A 24,304-nucleotide genomic window follows, 5' to 3' on the forward strand; every position below is an offset into this window, starting at 1 on the left:
TATTGATTGGAATAGTTTCAGAAGGAATGTTACCAGCTCCTCTTTTTACCTCTGGTAGAATTCGGCTGTGAATCTGTCTCTTGGACTTTTTTTGGTTGGTAGACTATTAATTATTGCCTCAATTCCAGAGCCGGTTATTGGTTTATTCAGATATTCAACTTCTTCCTGGTTTAAGTCTTGGGAGGGTGTATGTGTCCAGGAATTTATCCATTTCTTCTGGATTTTCTATTTTATTTGCATAGAGGTGTTTATAGTATTCTCTGATGGTAGTTTGTATTTCTGTGGAATTGGTGGTGATATCCCCTTTGTCATTTTCTATCGCATCTATTTGATTCTTCTCTCTTCTTTATTAGTTTTGCTAACGGTCTATCAACTTTGTTGATCTTTTTGAAAAACCAACTTCTGGATTCATTGATTTTTTTAAGGGTTTTTTGTGTCTCTATCTCCTTCAGTTCTGCTCTAATCTTGGTTGTTTCTTCTGCTAGCTTTTGAATTTGTTTGCTCTTGCTTCTCTAGTTCTTTTAACTGTGATATTAGAGTGTTGATTTTAGATCTTTCCTGTTTTCTCTTGTGGTCATTTAGTGCTATAAATTTCCCTCTGCACACTGCTTTAAATGTGTCCCAGAGATTCTGGTATATTGTGTCTTTGTTCTCATTGGTTTGAAAGAACATCTTTATTTTTGCCTTCATTTTGTTATTTACCCAGTAATCATTCAGGAGAATGTTGTTCAGTTTCCATGTAGTTGTGTGGTTTTGTGTGAGTTTCTTAATCCTCAGTTCTAATTTGATTGAACTGTGGTCTGAGAGACTGTTGGTTGTGATTTCTGTTCTTTTACATTTGCTGAGGAGTGCTTTACTTCCAATTATTTGGTCAATTTTAGAATAAGTGTGATCTGATGCTGAGAAGAATGTATACTCTGTTGATTTGCTGTGGAAAGTTCTGTAGATGTCTATTAGGTCTTCTTGGTGCAGAGCTGAGTTCAAGTCCTGGATATCCTTGTTAACTTTCTGTCTCGTTGATCTGTCTAATATTGGCAGTGGAGTGTTAAAGTCTCCCATTAATATTGTGTGGGAGTCTAAATTTCTTGGTAGGTCTCTAAGGACTTGTTTTATGAATCTGAGTGCTCCTGTATTGGGTGCATATATATTTAGGATAGTTAGCTCTTCTTGTTGAATTGATCCCTTTACCATTATGTAATGGCCTTCTTTGTCTCTTTTGATCCTTGTTGGTTTAAAATCTGTTTTATCAGAGACTAGGATTGCAACCCCTGTTTGTTTGTTTGTTTGTTTTGCATTCCATTTGCTTGTTAGATCTTCCTCCACCCCTTTAAGCCTATGTGTGTCTCTGAAGGTGATGGGTCTCCTTAATTTAGCACACTGATGGGTCTTGAGTGTTTGTCCAAGTCTTCAGTCACTGATATCCTTTCTTCCACTTGATTGAATTGGCTATTGAAACTTGTGCATGCATCACAAAGTTCTCGTGCCATGGTTTTCAGCTCCATCAAGTCATTTAAGGTCTTCTCTACACTGTTTATTCTAGTTAGCCATTTGTCTAACCTTTTTTCAAGGTTTTTAAGCTTCCTTGCCATGGGTTAGAACATGCCCCTTTAGCTCGGAGAAGTTTGTTATTACAGACCTTCTGAAGCCTACTTCTGTCAGCTCATCAAATCTATTCTGTGTCCAGCTTTGTTCCATTGCTGGTGGGGAGCTGTGATCCTTTGGAGGAGAGGCACTCTGGTTTTTAGAATTCTCTACTTTGCTGCTCTGGTTCCTCCCCATCTTTGCAGTTTTATCTACCTTTGGTCTTTGATGTTGGTGACCTACAGATGAGGTTTTGGTATGGTTATCCTGTTTGTTGATGTTGATAGTATTCCTTTCTGTTTGTTAGTTTTCCTTCTAACAGTCAGGTCCCTCAGCTGCAGGCCTGCTGGAGTTTGCTAGAGGTCCACTTAAGACCCTGTTTGCCTGGGTATCAACAGCGGAGGCTCAGTTGGAAATGCAGAAATCACCTGTCTTCTACGTTGATCACACTGGGAGCTGCAGACTGGAGCTGTTCCTATTCGGCCATCCTTTACATAATTTTAAAGATATCAAGAATTGCCTTGTAGATTCCTTCTCTAAGACAAAAGTTTTTATTAGACAACTGTAAAATGGTACAAAGAAAAATTTGATGTACAACTACCCATGTAGTAAAATTTTTAAAAGAGTTGGATTCCCTGACTCAGATACATCATTGGTCTTTGGGCTTCCTTGTTTTCAATGTATTTATTCCTTAGTCTATACATTATTTCTAAGATGAGTGGATAAGATATTAAATTATATTTTAAAGAATCATTAAGCTGTGATATAAATTTGAAATTTTCCTTTTAAACTTTCATAATTCTATTCTCCCTTTTAATGTAGGTAGACATAGAGTTATGATTTACAAATAGTCACAATCTTTCTTCAGAGAAGATCTTCCAATTTGAATTTTACCTGTTGTTTTCTGGAAGCTTGTTCTTCCAATGCACTATTCTCTTTTTATTATTTTTACTGATCTATAATGTGTGTACATATTTATGGGGTACATGTGACATTTTAACTCAAGCATGGAATGCTGCGTGGGTGTAAATGATCAAGTCAGAGTATTTAGGATATCATTCTCTTCAAATATTTATCATTTCTTTGTATCGATAACATTTCAAATCTTCTCTTCTAGCTATTTAAAAATATACAATATATTGTTTTTAACTATAGTCACCCTACTGTGCTATTGAACATGAGAACTTACTTATTCCTTCTGTTTAACTGTACGTTTGGACCTATTAACCTCTCCTCATCCTGCCCACCACACCACACACCCTTCCCAGCCTCTGGTAACTATCATTTACTCTCTGTCTCCATGAGATGACTTTTTTAGCTCGTATATGTGAGTGAGAACATGTGATATTTGTCTTTCTGTGCCTGGCTTATTTTGCATAACGTAATGTCATCCAGGCCATCCATGTTGCTGTAAAGAGTAAGATTTCATTTTTTGGGGGACTGAATAGTATTCCATTGTGTGTGTATGTGTGTGTGTGTGTGTGTGTGTGCATATATATATATATATATATATACCATGTTTAATTATTCATTCATCCTTTGATGGACACTTAGGTTGATTTCCTATCTTGGCTATTGTGAATAGTGCTGCAAGAAACATGGGGGTACAGTTATTCCTTTGTTTTTTAATTTTTAAAATTTTTTTTAAATGTCTGTGGGTACATGATGCTAGGTATATATATTTATGGAGTACATGAGACGTTCTGATACAGGTGTGCAATGAGAAATAAGCACACTGAGGAGAATGGGGTTTCCATTCCCTCAAGCATTTATCCTTTGTGTTACAAGCAATCCAGTTACATTCTTTAACTTATTTAAAAATATGCAATTAAGTTATTATTGACTGTAGTCACCCTATTGTGCTATCAATAGGAGGTCTTATTCATTTTTTCTGTTTTTTTTTTTTTGTACTCATTCACCATCTCCACCTTCTCCCCAGCCCCCCATTACCCTTCCCAGCCTCTGATAAACAGCCTTCTACTCTCTATGTCCGTGAGTTCAATTGTTTTGATTTTTAGATCCCAGAAATAAGTGAGAGTATGCGATGTTTGCCTTCCTGTACCTGGCTTGTTTCACTTAACATAATAGGCATATGAAAAAGTGCTCAACATCATTGATCATCAGAGAAGTGCAAATCAAAAATACAATGAGATATCATATTACCCCAGTTAAATGGTTTATATCCAAAAGACAGGCAATAGCAAATGCTGGTGAGGATGTGGAGAAAAGGGAACACCTGAACACTGTTGATGAGAATGTAAATTAGTACAACCACTATGGGGAACAGTTTGGAGGTTCCTTGCAAAACTAAAAATTGGGCTACCATGTGAATCAGCAATCCCATTGCTGGGTATATACCCCCCAAAAGGAAATCAACATATCAAAGAGATATCTGCACTCCTATGTCTGTTGCAGCACTGTTTACAATTGCTAAGATTTGGAAGCAATCTAAGCGTCCATCAACAGATGAATGGATAAGGAAAATGTGGTGCATATACACAAAGGAGTACTATTCAGACAAAAAAGAATGAGATTCAATGATTTGCAACAATATGGAGGTATTCTTTTGGTATACTGATTTCCTTTCCTTTGGGTAAATAGGATTTCTGGATCATATGATTAAGTTCTATTTTTAGTTTTTGAGAAATCTCCATATTGTTATCTTATTTATTTATTTATTTATTTATTTATTTATTTATTTATTTTGAGACGGAGTCTCACTCTGTTGCCCAGGCTGGAGTGCAGTGGCCCGATCTGGGCTCACTGCAAGCTCCGCCTCCCGGGTTCACGCCATTCTCCTGCCTCAGCCTCCCGAGTAGCTCGGACTACAGGCGCCCGCCACCTTGCCCGGCTAGTTTTTTGTATTTTTTTTTTTTTTTTTAGTAGAGACAGGGTTTCACCGTGTTAGCCAGGATGGTCTCGATCTCCTGACCTCGTGATCCTCCCGTCTCGGCCTCCCAAAGTGCTGGGATTACAGGCTTGAGCCACCGCGCCCAGCCTGTTATCTTATTTTGAGAAATGTCTGTTCGTAACCTTTATAACCTTTGCTTCCACCCCCGCCTTTTTTTTTTTTTTTTAAACTGGATCTCACTCTGTTGTCTAAGCTGGGATGGAGTGGCACAATCTCAGCTCACTGGAGCCTCAACCTCCAGGGCTCAAGCAATCCTCTCACCTCAGTCCCCCAAGTAGCTGGGACCACAGGCATGCACCATCACACCCAGCCAATTTTTGTAGTTTTTTGTAGAGATGGGGTTTCACTGTGTTGCCCAGGCTGGTCTCAATCTCCCGAGCTCAAGTGATCTGCCCTCCTCGGCCTCCCAAAATGCTGGAATTATAGGCATGAGCCACCATGCCCAGCCCACCCACTTTGTAATGGGGTTGTTTTGTTTTCCTGTCAAGTTATTCAAGTTTTAAAATATTCTGGATATTAGCACTCTGTTAGATGAAGAGTTCGTTTGCAAATATTTTCTCCTATTCATTAAGTTGTCTTTTCACTCTGTTAATTGTTTCCTTTCCTGTGTAGAAACTTTTTAGTTTGTCTAAAAGTTTGTCTCCTTTTGGTTTTGATGCCTGTGTTTTTGAAATCTTAGCTATAAAATATTTGCCCATCAATGTCTTGGAGTATTTTCCCAATGTTTTCTTCTAGTAGTTTTATAGGTTGAGGTGTTATATTTAAGTATTTAATCCATTTTCCTTTGATTTATATGTATGGTGAGAGAGGGGTATGGTTTCATTCTTCATGTGGATATCCAGTCTTCCCAGCATCATTTGTTGAAGAGGGATCCTTCTCTCAATGTATGTTCTTGGTGCCTTTTGTCAAAAATCAGTCAGCTACAAATACATGGACTTATTTCTAGGTTCTCTATTCTGTTTAATTGGTCCATGTGTCTGTTTCATACCAATAGCGAGCTGTTTTGGTTACTGTAGCTTTGTAGTGTATTTTGAAGGTAGATAGTATGATGTGCCTCAAACTTTATTCTTCTTGCTTAGGGTTGCTATGGTTATTCAGATTCTGGGTAGTGTCTTAGTACATTTGCATTGCTATAAAGGAATACTTGAGGCTAGGTAATTTATAAAGAAAAGAGATTTATTTGGCTCACAGTCTTACTACTGAACAAACATGGCATCAGCATCTGCCTCTGGTGAGGTCCTCAGGTAGCATGGCAAAAGGGGAAGGGAGCCAACATCACATGATGAGAGAAGGTACCAGGCTCTTTTTAACAGCCAGATATCAAGAGAACTGATAGAGTGACAACTCACTCATTACCAAAAGGATGACCCCAAGGCAACCATGAGCAATCCACCACCAGGAGGCAAACACCGCCCATTAGACCTCACCTCTGACATTGAGAATCAAATTTCAACATGAGATTTGGAGGGGTAAACATCCAAACTGTATCATGTAGTATGATCATTTTAATAATATTAATTCTTCCAATCAAAAAGCATGAGGTGTCTCTTCATTTCATTTGTTTGTGTCTTCCTTAATTGCATTCATCAATGTTTTGTAGTTTTCATCGTAGAAGTCTTTCACCTCCTTGGTTAAATGTATTCCTAGATATTTTATTTTATTCTTTTTTGTGGCTATTGCAAATAAGATTGCCTTCTTGGTGTCTTTCTCAGTAGTTTGTTATTGGTGTATAGAAATGCTACTCACTTTTATATGTTGATTTTGTATGCTGTAACTTTGCTGAATTTGTTTATTAGTTCTAAGAGATTTTTTGATGGAGTCTTAAGGTTTTTCTAAATATTCAATCGTATCATCTGCAAAGATGGACAATTTGATTTTCCCTTTTCTGATTTGGATGCCTTTTATTTCTTTCTCTTGTCTGATTGCTCTGGCTAGGACTTCTAGTACTATGTTAAATAACAGTGGTGAAAGTGGCATCCTTGTCTTTTTCCAGTTCTTATATGTAAGACTTTCAGCTTTTCCCCATTCATTATAATGTTAGTTGTGGGCTTGTCCTATATGGCCTTTCTCATGTTGAGGTATGTTCCTTTTATGCCTAGTTGAGAGTTTTTATTATGAAGGGATGTTGAATTTTTTCAAATGCTTTTTCTACATTTATTGAGATGATCATATGGTTTTTGTCATTCATTATGTTGATATAATGTATCACTTTTATTGATTTGCATATGTTCAATCATCCTTGCGTGCCTGGACTAAATCCCTTGACCATAGTGTATTTTTTTTTTTTGAAGTGTTGGCAGATTTGGCTTGCTGGTATTTTGTTGAGGGTTTTTATATCTATGTTCATCAAGGATATTGGCCTGTATGTTTCTCTTTCTGTTGCTTCCTTTTCTGGTTTTGGTATCATAGGATGAGTTTGGAAGAATGCCCTCCTCTTTGAATTTTTGGAATAGTTTGAAAAGAATTGATGTTAGATTTTCTTTATTAGTTTGATAGAAGTCTGCAGTAAAGCCATCTAGTCCTGGGGTTTCCATTGTCTGGAGACTTTTTATTACTGATTTAATCTCATTACTCATGACTAATCTGTTCAGGATTCCTATTTCTTCCTTGATTAATCTTGTGCAGATTGTATGTGTACAGGAATTTATTCTTTCTTCTAGATTTACCAGTTTGTGAGTGTATTGTTGCTCATACTTGTCTCTGATAATCTTTTGTGTTTCTGTGGTATCAGTTGTAATGTTTCTCTTTTAGTTTGTGATTTTTATTTGAATCTTTGCTCTTCTTTAAGCAAAAGTTTGATCTTATCTTTTCAAAAAGTCAACTTTTTGTTTCATTGATTGTATTGGTTTTTAGGCTCTATTTTGTTTAATTCTGCACTGATCTGTATTATTTCTTTCCTCCTACACATTTTGGGTTTGGTTTGGTCTTGCTTTCCTAGCATGTTATGATGCATCATTAGATTGTTTATTTGAAATTTTCCTACCCTTTTGCTTTGTTTATTGCTATAAATTCCTTCTTAATTGTGCTATTGGTGTATCCTGTAGGCTTTTGTATGTTGTGTTTCTATTTTCATTTGTTTCAAGAAAAATTGTCATTTCCTTCTTAATTTCTTAATTAACTCAGTGATCATTCAGGAGCATGTTGTTTAATTTCCATGTATTTTTAGTTTCCAAAATTTATCTTGTTATTGATTTCCAATTTTGCTCTGTTGTGGTCTGATAAGATACTTTATATAATTTTGATTTTTAAAAATTTGTCGAGACTTGTTTTGTGGCCTTGAATATGGTCTATTCTGGAAAACGTTTTATGTGCTGATGTAAAGAATGTATATTCTACAGCTGTTGAATGAAATAGTCTGTAAATGTCCATTAGGTACATTTGGTCTAAAGTCTAGTTTCATCTGATGTTTATTTACTGGTTTTCTGTCTAGACAATATCTTCAATATTGAGATAAGTAGTTGAAGTGTCAATTATTATTGTATTTGAGACACTCTCTCCCTCCAGGTCTAATAATATTTGCTTTATATATCTGAGTGCTTCATTGTTGGGTGTATATGTATTTAGAATTGTTATAGCCTCTTAATAAATTGATCAATTTATCTGTATATGATTATTATCTTTGTTTTTTTTTTTTTTTTACAGTTTTTAACTTAAAGTTCACTTTATCTGATGTAAGTATAGCTATTTCTACTTTTCTACTTGCTTTTGGTTTTCATTTCCATGGAATATCTTTGTCCATTTCTTCACTTTCAGTCTGTGTCTATTTTCACAGTTGAAGTCACTTTCTTCTAGGCCACATATATTTGGGTCATTGTTTTTTTTTTTATCCGTTCAGCCAATCTATATCTTTTAAGTGGACAGTTTAATTAATTTACATTCAAGGTTATTGTTGATAGGTGTAAGGACTTATTTCTGTCATTTTATTCATTGTTTTTTGTTGTTTTATATATCCTTTATTTTCTTCTCTCTTATTTATTATTGCTGTTTTGTGGTTTTCTATGGTGGTAACATTTGGACGCTTTTTTTCTCATTTGTCTGCTTAGTGAGTTTTATACTCTCATATGCTTTCATGATGATATACACTTCAGATATAGATTTCCATAAGTGTTTCTTGTAGTGTTTCTTGAAGTGTTTCCTCGTGTTTTGCTTATCTGGGAAAGACCTTACATCTCCTTCACTTTGGAAGGATAGCTTTGCTGGGTATTGTATTTTAGGCTGGCATTTTTTTCTTTTAGCACTTTGAATACACCATACCTTTCTTTCCTGGCCTGTAAGATTTCTGCTGGGAAATCCCCTAGTCATCTGATCTGAGTTTCCTTGCACATGAGTGGCCGTTTTTTTCCTGTTGTGTTTAACACTTTTTTATCTTAGGCTTGTCACAGTTTGACTATAATGTGCTTTGGAGAATACATTTTGTGGGAGGAGGTGTAGCTATTTGGAGATCTTTCAGCTTCTTATATCTGGATATCTAAGTATCTTTTAAACTTTGAAAGTTTCAGCTATTATTTTATTAGATAAGTTTTCTATGCCATTATCCATCTCTTCTCCTTCTGGAATACCCAAAATCCAAATATTTGGTCACCTTATGGTGTCCCAAGTGTTGGAAAGGTTTTTTTAATTAAAAAAAATTCTTTATTTTTTTTGTTACTAGGTTATTTCAGAGATTTATCTTCAAGTTCTGCAATTCTTTCTTCTGCTTTATTTGATTGTATTTTTTATGTTTTTCATTGAATTATTTAGTTCCATGGTTTCTGTTTGTTTCTTTTTTATGATTTCTATCTCTTTGTTGAATTTCTCATTAATATCTTAAATTGTTTTTCTAAATTATTTGTATTATTTATCTGTGTTTTTGTGTGTGTGTTTCACTGAAATTCTTTAATATCATTATTTAAAATTATTTTCAGGCAGTTTTATCAATTTTCTTTTTGCTGAAATGTGTTGCTGGAGAAATTATTGTGTTCCTTTGAAGGTGTCATGTTTCCTTGCCTTTTTATGTTTCTTGTGTCCTGACATTGATATCTGTGCATCTGGTATAACAATCATTGCTTTCGAATTTTGGGGTTGGCTTTCATAGAGGAAAACTTTTTGTTACAGATATATCTATAGTGTTGGTTGAGTAGGGCAGTTTATCTTTGATCCTGGGTACATGCTCTAGTGTAATCTCCATGATTTCTTCAGTAGTAATCAGTGTCAAGAGTGTCTGGGATTTCCTCTTTGGCTTAGACTGTGTTTATTAGTTAAGGCTGTTGTGAAGCTTTGCTAAGAATAAGGACATCAGACAAGCCAGCCCTTGGGTCTCAGTGGTGGTGGTAGCAGGCTGAGCATGCCTGTCCATGGGACCCTAGATGGCACATGCAAGCACCAATGTGAGCTGATCTAGGTGAGTCAATTCTTGGGCTTCCAGGTGGCTTGCTTGTCTACCAGCAGTGGCAGCATTGGGTTAGGCAGGTGGGAAAGTTCTCAGGCCCCTAGGTAACATGCATGGTGTCCCCAGTGGCATTAGTGGTGGCAGGCCAACTCTCAGGTTCCCAGCTGGTATACACTAGTGCTAGCAGTGCTGGGCAGGCAATTCCCCAGGCCCCCAGGTGACACATATAGGTGGGTGCTGGAGGCGGTGGTGGCACCCAGCAGTGCAGGTCTGTTCTCAAGGCTACTGATGTTGCACACAGGGTCAGGCTATGATGAGTGGAATGGGGCAATTTACAGGCCGTTGAGTGGCATGCTTAGGTGGTAGCAGGTGGGGACCTACCTCCATGTAGGTCCTTGTATGGCATCCTGGCAAGCCATTTTCAGGCTCACTGAAGGCTCATGCAAGTGCACAGTGTCCCTGCTGTTGTGAGGAAGTGAGATTGCTATCAGTGATAGTGACCCCAGGCAGGTGGCTCTCAGGCTCTAGGGAGACATGCTTCAGCTCTCTTCATCATGGGGGAACTCCTCTGTGAACTACCCATTTCCCAGTGTGTGAGACACTGTGTGGAATAGATGGCTGGGACCTAGATACACTGCCAGTCCAGCCAGCATGGCACCACTGCAGCCCTCCGGATGGATGAAGGAGGATATCAGTGGGGCTCTAGACTTGCAGAGATGTAGGGTTTACTGAGGCCCAGGACAGGATGCAATCCTGTGGGAGCTGGACTCTCAAAATGGTGCCATGCTACAGTTACTTAGTTCTTGGGATTGGGGGTTGGGATGTAGGACTCAGCATAAACTTCCCCTCTGGAACAATGCTATTGTGCAAAGTCTAGGCAGCTCCCTATATTAGTCTCAGAACCCACAGAAGCTGAGGGGCTCTCCCATGGCTAGGATTGCAAGGGCCCACAGTGGGAATGTGGACTGCTAGGAATCTCTTGTTTATTCTTTTTCTACAGTGGGGATCCTTACCAGGCTTCCAGTCAGTCCTAACCAGACAATTGCTTCACTTCTTTCTCTCTCTGTGCCTCAGAAGGATCTGTTCCCTATCACTTCCCTGCTGAATTCCAGTGTTCTATCTTAGACACTATTCGTTGTGAAATTATCTACTTGCTGTTTTGATCGTTTTTGGTGGTGAGTGTTGGGTGCCTCTAGTAGCCATCTTGAAGCCTCCCGCTTGAGCTATTCTCTTTTAAGGGAAAGTTCTTCTCTCCATAGTCATGAGTATCAGTGTGTCTTTCAATAAGACAGTTGAGGGTTCCTGAACACAGGACCCAACTCCAGTCCATAGAAACTACCCACACCTTTCTTCTCTGTGCTTGTATCTGTTACTGTAAACTACAGACTTTCTTATTGGTAATAATCATTTTATATATTGAGAATTATATATATCTCTGTGTGTATATATATATTTAAAACAATTATATATTATATATATATTTGTTATATATATATAACAAATATATATTATATATATAATTTTTATATATAAACAATTCTAGATAAAACCATTATATATAAAATATATAATTGTGTATCTAAAATATATAATTATGTATATAAAACAATTATATATAAATACATATTTTATTTTTATTTTTATTTTTTTGGAGACGGAGTCTCGCTCTGTCGCCTGGGCTGGAGTGCAGTGGCCGGATCTCAGCTCACTGCAAGCTCCGCCTCCCGGGTTTACGCCATTCTCCTGCCTCAGCCTCCCGAGTATCTGGGATTACAGGCGCCCGCCACCTCGCCCGGCTAGTTTTTTGTGTTTTTAGTAGAGACGGGGTTTCACTGTGTTAGCCAGGATGGACTCGATCTCCTGACCTCGTGATCCGCCCGTCTCGGCCTCCCAAAGTGCTGGGATTACAGGCTTGAGCCACTGCGCCCGGCCGTAAATACATATTTTTTAAATTCAGAAAAACCTAAAAGTCAATGTGATGTCACCTTTTTATGATGAATCACCTGCAACACCTGTTTTTCCACCTAAGACTCTCTCTCAGAGTGGACATAAGTTGCTACAAAGCAGTGAAATATGTTTTTCCCTATATTTAGCGTAGTTCATTTAGGGAAGAAAGTTCATCTGTTTCTAGACACCCTTTCACGGAATCTCAATTTCGATAGAGATTCCTACAAGATATATATGTTTATTCTTCCTACCCTCCCTGCCACCACACACAAAATTAGAGCTCTCTAAACATCAGTACCTACAATAAGTCCCATTTTAAAAAATTTCTTTTTACTTTTATGGTAAAGTTGCTAAGACTGATCTGCCACCCTCACATGATTATTGTTTTGAAACTCCTGCCAATTACAAACAGAAACTCCTGTTTCACAAACCCTGTCACTGAGCTCCAAAGACACAGAGTAACAAATAGGCTTAAAATGGAAATACATTGCAACTCTATTTTTCTGCTGAATGAGAGTTTTATTTAGAGAATCATCTCATGTCCACACAAGATTATATCAAAAGAACCAATGTAGTAAAATTTCATTCAGCTGTTTTATAAGGCAGGAAGTGGGGCTGAAGTGGCAGGAAAGGACAGACATTCCACATCCTTTAGACCATGTTCATGATATTTTTCTTCTTCTCAAGGCCAATAGGAAGTAACTTGGTCAGGTTTGAGCTGGTCAGACAAAGTCAGAGTTGATTTTCTGACATGTCAGATCTGTCAACATTAGGAAGTCAATAAATCTGTTAATATAATGTAGTATATAAAGTAGAAAAATAGTTTGATATCACATAGGCATTTAATAATGTGAATTTTTATTTTTAACTAAAACAATAGAAAACAAGCTGATACCATTTATAGTTTTAATTAAAGAAGTATTACACTCTTATATAATTAGATATATCCTCAAATTAGCAGGCAATATTATTTTTGTTTCACAGACTATGCCACAGCACGCTCAAAGCTACCAAACTGTCCTAAAAAGATAAAGTAACCTTTCTAGAATTAGATTCATTTCATTTTACATCAATACTGCTAAAAATTTCCTTCAAGAGCTGACTCTTTCCATTTGGCTCAGAATTACTTTCTGATTTAATTCTTTTTTTTCCTCCTTTTTAAAAAGTTTTTTATTTCCATAGGTTTTTGGGAGAACAGATGGTAATTAGTTACATGAGTAAGTTCTTTAGTTTTGATTTGTGAGATTGATTTTGATGCACCCATCACCCAAGCAGTATACGCTGAACCCAACTTGTAGTCTTTTATTCCTCAACCCCCTCCTACCCTTTCCCCTGAGTCCTCAAAGTCCATTGTATTATTATTATGTCTTTGCATCCTCGTAACTTAGCCCCCACTTATGAATGAGAACATACAATGTTTGGTTTTCCATTCCTGAGTTACTTCACTTAGAATAATAGTCTTCAATTTCATCCATGTTGCTGTGAATGCCATTAATTCATTCTCCTTTATGGCTAAGTAGTATTCCATCATTATATATGTGTGTATATATGTGTGTGTATATATATGTGTATATATGTATATACATATGTGTGTGTGTATATATATGTGTGTGTATATACACACACACACACATACACCAGTTTCTTTATCCACTTGTTGATTGATGGGCATTTGGGCTGGTTCAATATTTTTGCAATTGTGATTTGTGCTGCTATAAACGTGCATTTGCAAGTATCTTTTTCAGATAATGACTTATTTTCCTCTGGTTAGATACCTAGTAGTGGGATTGGTGGATCAAATGGTAGCTCTGCTTTTAGTTCTTTTTTTTTTTTTTTTTTTTTGAGGCGGAGTCTCGCTCTGTCGCCCGGACTGGAGTGCAGTGGCCAGATCTCAGCTCACTGCAAGCTCCGCCTCCCGGGTTTACGCCATTCTCCTGCCTCAGCCTCCCGAGTAGCTGGGACTACAGGCGCCCGCTACCTCGCCCGGCTAGTTTTTGTATTTTTAGTAGAGACGGGGTTTCACCGTGTTAGCGAGGATGGTCTCGATCTCCTGACCTCGTGATCCGCCCGTCTCGGCCTCCCAAAGTGCTGGGATTACAGGCTTGAGCCACCGCGCCCGGCCCTCATGCTTTTAGTTCTTTAAAGAATCTCCACACTGTTTTTCATAGTGGTTGTACTAATTTACATTCCCACCAGCAGTGCAGAAGTGTTCCCTTTCCACTGCATCCATGCAAACGTCTATGATTTTTTGATTTTTTGATTATGGCCATTCTTACAGGAGTAAGGTGGTGTTGTATTGTAGTTTTGATTTGCATTTTCCTGATCATTAGTGATGCTGAGCATTTTTCATTAACAAAAAAAAACCCACCTACTCCTCTTCTCATATACAGTGAATTTCATGTTTTCTTTTCCTGAGCTCCAATTTCTTTTTAGAATTACTTCATTTGGCATTACTAATAGGCAAGTTTCTCCATTTTTCTGGATTTGGTAATATCACAACCCTGTGCAGTTTTTCCTTGACTTTTTTTTTTATTATTATACTTTAAGTTCTAGGGTACATGTGCACAACATGCAGGTTTGTTACATATGTATACGTGTGCCATGTTGGTGTGCTGCACCCATTAACTCGTCATTTACATTAGGTATTTCTCCTAATGCTATCCCTCCCCCCATTCCCCACCTCACGACAGGCCCTGGTGTGTGATGTTCCCCACCCTGTGCCCAAGTGTTCTCATTGTTCAGTTCCCACCTATGAGTGAGAACATGCGGTGTTTGGTTTTCTGTCCTTGTGATAGTTTGCTCAGAATGATGGTTTCCAGCTTCATCCATGTCCCTGCAAAGGACGTGAACTCATCCTTTTTTATGGCTGCATAGCATTCCATGGGGTATATGTGTCACATTTTCTTTATCCAGTCTATCACTGAGGGACATTTGGGTTGGTTCCAAGTCTTTGCTATTGTGAATAGTGCCACGATAAAAATACGTGTGCATGTATCTTTATAGCAGCATGATTTATAAACCTTTGGGTATATGTCCAGTAATGGGATGGCTGGGTCAAATGGTATTTCTAGTTTTAGATCCTTGAGGAATCGCCTTTTCATGAAATTATTTCACCTCTTCCTAACATTCTCTTCAGTATCTAACATGTAATATGTAATTCTTCAAATATTCAGGCAAGAATTAGGGCCATTAAGTAACATTATTTTTTATCCTAAGTCTCTGATAAGATGTTGTAAGCGAAATTATATCCTTGCTTTATAAGCCAGAAATGTTCATGGATTTGAAACATACCTTGGTGTACTTTTGTTATTTTATTTTTTATCCAATAAAAAGGAAAGTTAAGTTTGAAGGAAAGTACAAAATAAAATTAAACACTGGTGAAGCCAGGACCTGAACAATCTCTCAACTTTTGGCCACTGGTCTATGTTAGTGTATGTGAATGAATAAGAATCTTTAATGTCTCACACAGAGTGCTTCTCTAAAATCATTGTGGTATTTGGTTTCAGATGCATCAGATATGGAGCTGAGGCTTGTGGGTGGAAGCAGCAGATGTGCTGGAAGAGTTGAGGTGAAAGTCCAGGGTGCCTTGGGAATTCTGTGTGCTAACAGCTGGGGAATAAACATTGCTGAAGTTGTTTGCAGGCAACTTGAATGTGGGTCTGCAATCTTGGTCTCCAGAGAGCCTCATTTCACAGAAAGAACATTACACATCTTTATATCTAATTCTGGCTGCACTGGAAGGGAAGCGTCTCTCTGGGATTGTATACAATGGGAGTGGAAACAGACTGCATGTCGTTTCAATATGGAAGCAAGTTTGGTCTGCTCAGGTAATTTCTGGACAAAGATAAACACACTTATTCAATTATTTATTTTTTGCACTTATTTAATACATGTTTATAAAGGGGCTACTCAACAGTATTAGGTCAAAAGTAAACGAACAAGATAAAAGTAATCCTACCCTCTTATCTGGAAGACAGGTGTATAATAAAAATATATAATAAAATAATTGTTTATTTAAAATTGTGTGAAGTAGAAGCACAAGATGAAATGAGAAGGCATAATTAGAAGACATTACCTATTTGCAGAGTTGGAGAATACTTCTGTGAAGTGATAGTTAAGGAAAGATGTGAAGGACAGGTATGATTTAATCATATGAAGAAGTGTTGGGAAGATTAATTTAAACAGCAGTATTTTATTCGAGTACCACACTTGGGAATAAGCTTGTGTTATTCAGGGAACTAAAAGATGGTTGAAAGAAGAGGTATTAGATCCAAGTGAACAAGGGTGAAAAGTTATAATAAAGTCTTGATATGTAGGGAAGGGAAAGGTTATTTATGGAATAGGAATTCTGGACTTTATTCTAAAGTGAATCATAAACCATTGAAGGTTGTAAGCATGATACAACTTGCATTTCAAAGACAGCACTCTGGCTGCAGTGTGGTGTGTGTGTGTGTGTGTGTCTGTATGTGTATTGGAGAGAGGAGGCTATTGGATGCTGGGAGTCATGTTGTTGAATAATTCTAGGGAAAATGTGGAATTTTGATTAGGATGCTCACTGTGGAGCTGCTGAAAAGCTTCCAAATTTCAGAAATATTTAGTAGCTGAAACCAGCAGAACTTAATACACTGAATGTGGGAATAAAGATAAAGGTTTCTAGACTAAGCAGATGGGTGCACTGCAGTTTCATTGTCTGGAAAGATAATCTTGGAAGAGGAGCAGGTTAGAGAGAGTGGGATGATGAGTCCAATTTTGTATGTGTGAAATATGAGGCAATAGTAAAGCAGTCATCAAATGAAGAGGGTTGGAGGAAATATGATATAAAATTTAGGTGATCAGAAGACTTCTATTGAATGAAGATGTAACTATTAGAGTCCTAGATATGTGGATGGAAACCAAATCTAGGAATAAAATGTAAATTGAGAATTTTTAAAGCCTAGATCAAAGAAAGAAGAGCTCTTAGCCCTGAGGAACAATAATATTTAATAGTTTATTGACATAAAAGAAGTTGGAAAAGCATACTGAGGAATAGTGGTTGCAGAATGTCACATCGCTAAAGCCAAGGGAAGAAGATGTTTCAAAAAGATGGGGACATGGATTTAAAAAACACCCTAAGAAGCCAATATAGATGAAACTGAACAATTTCCACTAAACTTAGCAACAGAGAAGTCATGAATAAATTTAATAAAAGTAGTTTTGTCACATTAGAAAAAGATCATTTCAAGTTGAGAAGGAAATGGGAGGTAAAAGTGTTGGAATAATAGGCATAGACTATTTCCAAAAAGTTGAAATTGTAAGGGGAAGAAATAGATAAGGTGATGACTAAAAAGGAATATAATCTCCAGGGAAGTTACTCAATTTTTTTTATTGATAGGAGATTCTAGAGTAGTGCTGTTCAAAAGAGCATCACTTTCTGTGATGAAGTAAAATATATGCTGTTAGCTGATGTTAGAAGCTATGGGAAAAAAGGCGAAAGATTTATGCGATCTGAAGAGAAACCAGAGCTTGCAGATGACATGATTGTATATTTAGAAAACCCCATCGTCTCAGCCCAAAATCTCCTTAAGCTGATAAGCAACTTCAGCAAAGTCTCAGGATACAAAATTAATGTGCAAAAATCACAAGCATTCTTATACACCAGTAACAGACAAGCAGAGAGCCAAATCAGGAATCAACTTCCATTCACAATTGCTTCAAAGAGAATCAAATACCTAGGAATACAGCTTACAAGGGATGTAAAGGACCTCTTCAAGGAGAACTACAAACCACTGCTCAGTGAAATCAAAGAGGACACAAACAAATGGAAGAACATACCATGCTCATGGATAGGAAGAATCAATATCGTGAAAATGGCCATACTGCCCAAGGTTATTTATAGATTCAATGCCATCCCCATCAAGCTACCAATGACTTTCTTCACAGAATTGGAAAAAACTGCTTTAAAGTTCATATGGAACCAAAAAAGAGCCCGCATTGCCAAGACAATCCTAGGTCAAAAGGACAAAGCTGGAGGCGTCACGCTACCTGACTTCAAACTATACTACAAGGCTACAGTAACCAAAACAGCATGGTACTGGTACCACAACAGAGAAATAGACCAATGGAACAGAACAGAGTCCTCAGAAATAATACCACACATCTACAGCCATCTGATCTTTGACAAACCTGAGAGAAACAAGAAATGGGGAAAGGATTCCCTATTTAATAAATGGTGCTGGGAAAATTGGCTAGCCATAAGTAGAAAGCTGAAACTGGATCCTTTCCTTACCCCTTATACGAAAATTAATTCAAGATGGGTTAGAGACTTAAATGTTAGACCTAATACCATAAAAACCCTAGAAGAAAATCTAGGTAGTACCATTCAGGACATAGGCATGGGCAAGGACTTCATGTCTAAAACACCAAAAGCAACGGCAGCAAAAGCCAAAATTGACAAATGGGATCTAATTAAACTAAAGAGCTTTTGCACAGCAAAAGAAACTACCATCAGAGTGAACAGGCAACCTACAGAATAGGAGAAAATTTTTGCAACCTACTCATCTGACAAAGGGCTAATATCCAGAATCTACAAAGAACTCAAACAAATATACAAGAAAAAAACAAACAACCCCATCAAAAAGTGGGGAAAGGATATGAACAGACATTTCTCAAAAGAAGACATCCATACAGCCAACAGACACATGAAAAAATGCTCATCATCACTCGCCATCAGAGAAATGCAAATCAAAACCACAATGAGATACCATCTCACACCAGTTAGAATGGCAATCATTAAGAAGTCAGGAAACAATAGATGTTGGAGAGGATGTGGAGAAATAGGAACACTTTTACACTGTTGGTGGGATTGTAAACTAGTTCAACCATTATGGAAAACAGTATGGCGATTCCTCAAGGATCTAGAACTAGATGTACCATATGACCCAGCCATCCCACTACTGGGTATATACCCAAAGGATTATAAATTACTCTACTACAAAGACACATGCACACGTATGTTTATTGCGGCACTATTCACAATAGCAAAGACTTGGAATCAACCCAAATGTCCATCTGTGACAGACTGGATTAAGAAAATGTGGCACATATACACCATGGAATACTATGCAGCCATCAAAAAGGATGAGTTTGCGTCCTTTGTAGGGACATGGATGCAGCTGGAAACCATCATTCTTAGCAAACTATCACAAGAAGAGAAAACCAAACACCGCATGTTCTCACTCATAGGTGGGAACTGAACAATGAGATCACTTGGACTCGGGAAGGGGAACATCACACACTGGGGCCTATCATGGGGAGGGGGGAGGAGGGAGGGATTGCATTGGGGAGTTATACATGATATAAACGTTATGCACATGTACCCTAGAACTTAAAGTATAATAAAAAATAAAAAATAAAAAAAATAAAAAAAATAAAAATAAAAATAAAAAAAAAGAAGCTATGGGAAAAAAATAGAACTAGAAAATAGAATCCAGAGTGTTTATGGGACAGAATGAAATTCCAAATAAAATGATTGGGGTAGGCCTTACTTAAAAGGTGAACCATAGACAAAGACTTGAAGGTCATGAGAGAGTCAGTTATATTTATATATGCAGAAGGAAAATACAAATAGAGATACAGCCAGTTGAAAAGCCTTGGGGTAGGATTATGCCTGATATGTTTGAAGAAGAGAAAGGAATCCAGTGCAACTGAAGAGCAATAAGTAAAGCATCAGAACATGGCACCAAAATAAGTAAATGAGCAGGGGAAGGTCACTCAGGGACAAGTAGAGCTTTGTAGGAGTTTAAGTTTTTACTCTGAGTAAAATATGGAGTCATGGGAGGATTTGGGGCAGAATACTTATTTAACCTGATACATCATTTTAAATGACCTCTCTGGGTTTTTATTTTTTTAAAAGATGAACTATAGAGGAATAATTATAGAAACAGGGAATCTGTAGGAATCTATTGCAGTAACTCAGGCAAGTAATGATGGTGGCTCAATCCAGGCACTAGGGTTGAAGGGGTGAGAAGTTTTGGGATTGTGGACATACTTTGAAAATACAGAAAACAAAACTTTCTGAAAGGCGAGATAAATTATGCAACAGAAGTCAAGAATTATTTCAAAATATTTGAATGTCTGGAATGCTGGAGTTCTATCAATAGAAATATGGAAGTCTGCAACCTTGGTTAGAAGTTTGAAAGGACTCCAAAGAATTCACATTGAGATGTCTATAAGAATTCCAAGTGGAAATGCTAAGTAGAAATTGGATAAATGAGTCAGGAGTTTGGAAAAATGGCTGGGTTGGAGACAGATAATTTACATTACTAATATAAGTAGTTTTGCTGCAAAGAATAGAGTCAGAATAATGGGCAGTATTTTTTTTTTGTTTATAAATTACTCATTTAGATGGATTACTGGGATCTAACCAGTAGGTAGAAGTCTTTCTATTCTTACGTTACACCATCTTCTTAAGATGACTACAAATCTTCATATATGTTGTTTAATGCTGAAGTTAATTAGTATTTTTTAATGTAAACAAATTGTGCAATTAATTTCCTTCTGAGGAGCTCTAAATCTAGGATTGGTGGGTCACCAAGACATAGGAAATAGATATGTAATCCAGATCTATGAATTTAAGTCTGTACTGTTAATCTCATCCTCTGAGCCCCTACAAATGGGATGTTTTAACGATGAATAGAAAAAAATTGCTCTGAGGTTAGAGGTGGAGATTGGAGACAGGGACAGATATTGGAAAACCCTAAAAACTAACTTTTGAAATACTATTTTGTAGCCCACAGGCAGCCCAGGCTGGTTGGAGCTGATATGCCCTGCTCTGGACGTGTTGAAGTGAAACATGCAGACACATGGGGCTCTGTCTGTGATTCTGATTTCTCTCTTCATGCTGCCAATGTGCTGTGCAGAGAATTAAATTGTGGAGATGCTGTATCTCTTTCTGTGGGAGATCACTTTGGAAAAGGGAGTGGTCTAACTTGGGCCGAAAAGTTCCAGTGTGAAGGGAGTGAAACTCACCTTGCATTATGCCCCACGGTTCAACATCCGGAAGACACTTGTATCCACAGCAGAGAAGTTGGAGTTGTCTGTTCCCGTGAGATTTTTAAATAATCTTAATTGGTGGGGCTAGAGATGGGGAGTATGAGGCTGGAGCGGATAAGTCCTGATGTCTCTTCTATGGCCTTGTCTCCTCCCAGGATATACAGATGTCCGACTTGTGAATGGCAAATCCCAGTGTGATGGACAAGTGGAGATTAAGGTGCTTGGACTCTGGGGCTTACTGTGTGACACCCACTGGTACCCAGAAGATGCCCATGTTCTGTGTAGACAGCTCAGCTGTGGGACTGCTGTCTCAACCACAGGAGGAAAATATACTGGAGAAAGAACTGGTCGTGTGTGGGGACACAGGTTTCATTGCTTAGGGAATGAGTCACTTCTGGATAACTGTCAAATGACAGTTCTTGGAGCACCTCCCTGTATCCATGGAAATACTGTCTCTGTGACCTGCACAGGTAAGAGAACAATGCTTATGGTTAACTACTGTCAATATAACCCAGAGATGGTAGAGGGAGTGTAGTATTAAAGGAAAGAGGGGTAAGAAAATGGGGGCACAGGTGGAGAGAGGATAGGCATGACAGTCAAAGAGTAACATGTAAGAAATAATGATAACTAGGGCCATTCCTAGGGTGAAGTTAACACCTCTGTGTTTGGGATTTACAAGTAGACATCATTAATAAAAATGATTTCAATAGATGACAGGGTTTGAGAAGTCCTCACCACAATTGCTGATTCCATGTTATCACAGAACTCTTCAACCTTTTCCATGTATTTTGGTCTTACTTTTGCCCCATTTCCTACACCCTCCACCAGGAAGCCTGACCCGGCCACTGTTTCCATGCCCTGCAAATTTATCTGACCCGTATTTGTCTGCAGTTCCAGAGGGCCGTGCTTTCATCTGCTTAGGTAAGCAGAATCAGTTTTAGGTAACACTGCGACCCTAAAGAATGTGACCTATTAACTGGACTTTCTCCTCTAAGAGGACAAACGGCTCCGCCTGGTGGACGGGGACGGCCGCTGTGCCGGGAGAGTAGAGATCTATCACGACGGCTTGTGGGGCACCATCTGTGATGACGGCTGGGACCTGAGTGATGCCCACGTGGTGTGTCAAAAGCTGGGCTGTGGAGTGGCCCTCAATGCCACAGTCTCTGCTCACTTTGGGGCGGGGTCAGGGCCCATCTGGCTGGATGACCTGAACTGCACAGGAACGGAGTCCCACTTGTGGCAGTGCCCTTCCCGGGGCTGGGGGCAGCACGACTGCAGGCACAAGGAGGACGCAGGGGTCATCTGCTCAGGTCTGTGCTACTACCTTTGCACCCTCCTCTACGCATATGTGCACGCACTTGCACACACACAATTGTAAAGTATAGTGAAAAGTGTATGGCCTAGGAATAAAAAAAAAAGTCACTTGATTTTAATCCTATTCTTATACTGATTTCTTAATACCCTTGTCATATTACACTTGTCTGGGTATTATTCATAACTGAGAAAAATAAGATTGGTCTTACTGTCAGAGAAGGTTAGACCCCAAGAAAGGGACCTTACGTTACATCCACCTTGGCTCTGAGAACACACTGTCAACCGTGTCCAGTCTGCCTTATTTTGTTGTTCTGTTTTGTTTTGTTTTAGGCTTTTAGTAGCCTGAAGCCATGGTTGTTAGTTTCTGTCTCTAGTGGTAAGTGAAAAAGAGGGATGAGGAAGGGACTTGACCAGCATGACCAGAAATAGAAACGAAGAACCCGTAACTGTATTCTCTCCCTTGGACATACCTGCAAATGGGATTAACCTCCTGATTATTTCCTGAATTGAATTTATGTCCGAGAGTAGAATGTAGAAGGTTGCATTTTAACTTAAGTTGATATAAATTTAAAGCTCAAATGCTATATTTGGGAAACCCACGCAAATCGTGAAATCACACAAGACCCTTAGTTTCCATCAGATTTATGCTGTTAATATGTCAGAGTGATTTATGAAATTGTATCGTGAGCCCTAATATATTATTTCCAAGGGAAAAATGGATTCCTTGAGGAGGAATTTTCCAACTCCAAAGGAAATATTTAACACTAAGTTTTGTATTTCTCTGTAGAATTCACAGCCTTGAGGCTCTACAGTGAAACTGAAATGGAGAGCTGTGCTGGGAGATTGGAAGTCTTCTATAATGGGACCTGGGGCAGCGTCGGCAAGAGGAACATCACCACAGCCATAGCAGGGATTGTGTGCAGGCAGCTGGGCTGTGGGGAGAATGGAGTTGTCAGCCTCGCCCCTTTGTCTAAGATAGGCTCTGGTTTCATGTGGGTGGATGACATTCAGTGTTCTAAAACGCATATCTCCATATGGCAGTGCCTCTCTGCCCCATGGGAGCGAAGAATCTCCAGCCCAGCAGAAGAGACCTGGATCACATGTGAAGGTGGGTATCTTTCTAAACACTGGCTGTCACTGAAGCCCTGTGAAATATAACTTAGCACAAATAGCAAATCTTTCCATTCAGGAACACACGGCAGACTCACTGAAAGAAAAGTGCATGACAATAAATCCTGATTTATCACATCTATTCTATATTGAAATTTTATTATTTTGGTTTAGTATTTTACAGGGTATTTAAAAATGTATATTGTCTCTTTTGATTCCTTTAAGCTCCTTGTGAGAAGCTGGATGAAAGCACATAAAGGGATAACAACTCATAAAAAATTATAGTGTTTTTAAAAATGAAAATATTATGTATATACTTTGTCTTAGAAATTCTAGAAAGCCCAGAACTTTTGAGGAAACGTGAATTAATTAGGGAGATTAAACAGCTCTATTTTTTCCTGCAGAACATTTTACTATGGGAAGTTAGTTGATTATTTATAAGACACTTGTAAATTGTCTTATTTGATTAAAATTTAATATGTTTATTGTAGAGATTTTAGAAATTGTACAATTATAAACAATAAAATGCATTCCACGTTTAATCTGATTATCAAAAATAGCCATTACTAATATTCAGAAACATTAACTATTAGACTTCCTTTTGTACAAAAACTTGAAGTTATGATTGTGTGTATGAAATATAGATATGTGTATATGAAATATAGATACTATATATGTGTATATGTATATATAGTATGATATATATGCATATAATGTATAGCATTACACTATATTAGGATTTCTGTATCCTACTTTTATATGTAAAAGTATACTGTAAATATATTCTAATTTCAATGAATAGCTTTCAAATGGCATGTAATATTTTATCATGTGAACATAAATAACCATGTGATTATTAGTATTAAGGCTATTTCTCAATGTCAAACTAGTATAAATAATGCCATTATAAGCATCCTTGTTCATTTTCAGTGAATCTCTGATTATATCTGAAGGTTATATTTCTAGTCCCATAATGAGTGGGTAAAATGAGTGAACATTTTTATGATTCTTTATATGTACTAGCTAATTACTCCAGCAGAAAA

General features: G+C 37.8%; 1 protein-coding gene across 4 annotated transcripts in view; it reads left to right on the forward strand.

Moving 5' to 3' along the window:
• The window catches only part of CD163L1 (CD163 molecule like 1), a 95,233-nt gene that overhangs the window by 51,832 nt on the left and 19,097 nt on the right, over positions 1-24,304 (forward strand). For all 4 annotated transcript variants that reach the window (XM_033222948.1, XM_033222949.1, XM_033222947.1 and 1 more), the window contains 6 exons: positions 15,314-15,634; positions 20,575-20,889; positions 20,993-21,307; positions 21,666-21,758; positions 21,833-22,147; positions 22,939-23,259. In XM_033222948.1, coding sequence (XP_033078839.1) covers positions 15,314-15,634; positions 20,575-20,889; positions 20,993-21,307; positions 21,666-21,758; positions 21,833-22,147; positions 22,939-23,259 — 1,680 coding nt within the window. The remainder of the gene's footprint in view (positions 1-15,313; positions 15,635-20,574; positions 20,890-20,992; positions 21,308-21,665; positions 21,759-21,832; positions 22,148-22,938; positions 23,260-24,304) is intronic.

This window comes from Trachypithecus francoisi, unplaced genomic scaffold, assembly GCF_009764315.1.
Source record: "Trachypithecus francoisi isolate TF-2019V2 unplaced genomic scaffold, Tfra_2.0 Lachesis_group11, whole genome shotgun sequence".
In the NCBI taxonomy this organism is placed as follows: domain Eukaryota; kingdom Metazoa; phylum Chordata; class Mammalia; order Primates; family Cercopithecidae; genus Trachypithecus; species Trachypithecus francoisi.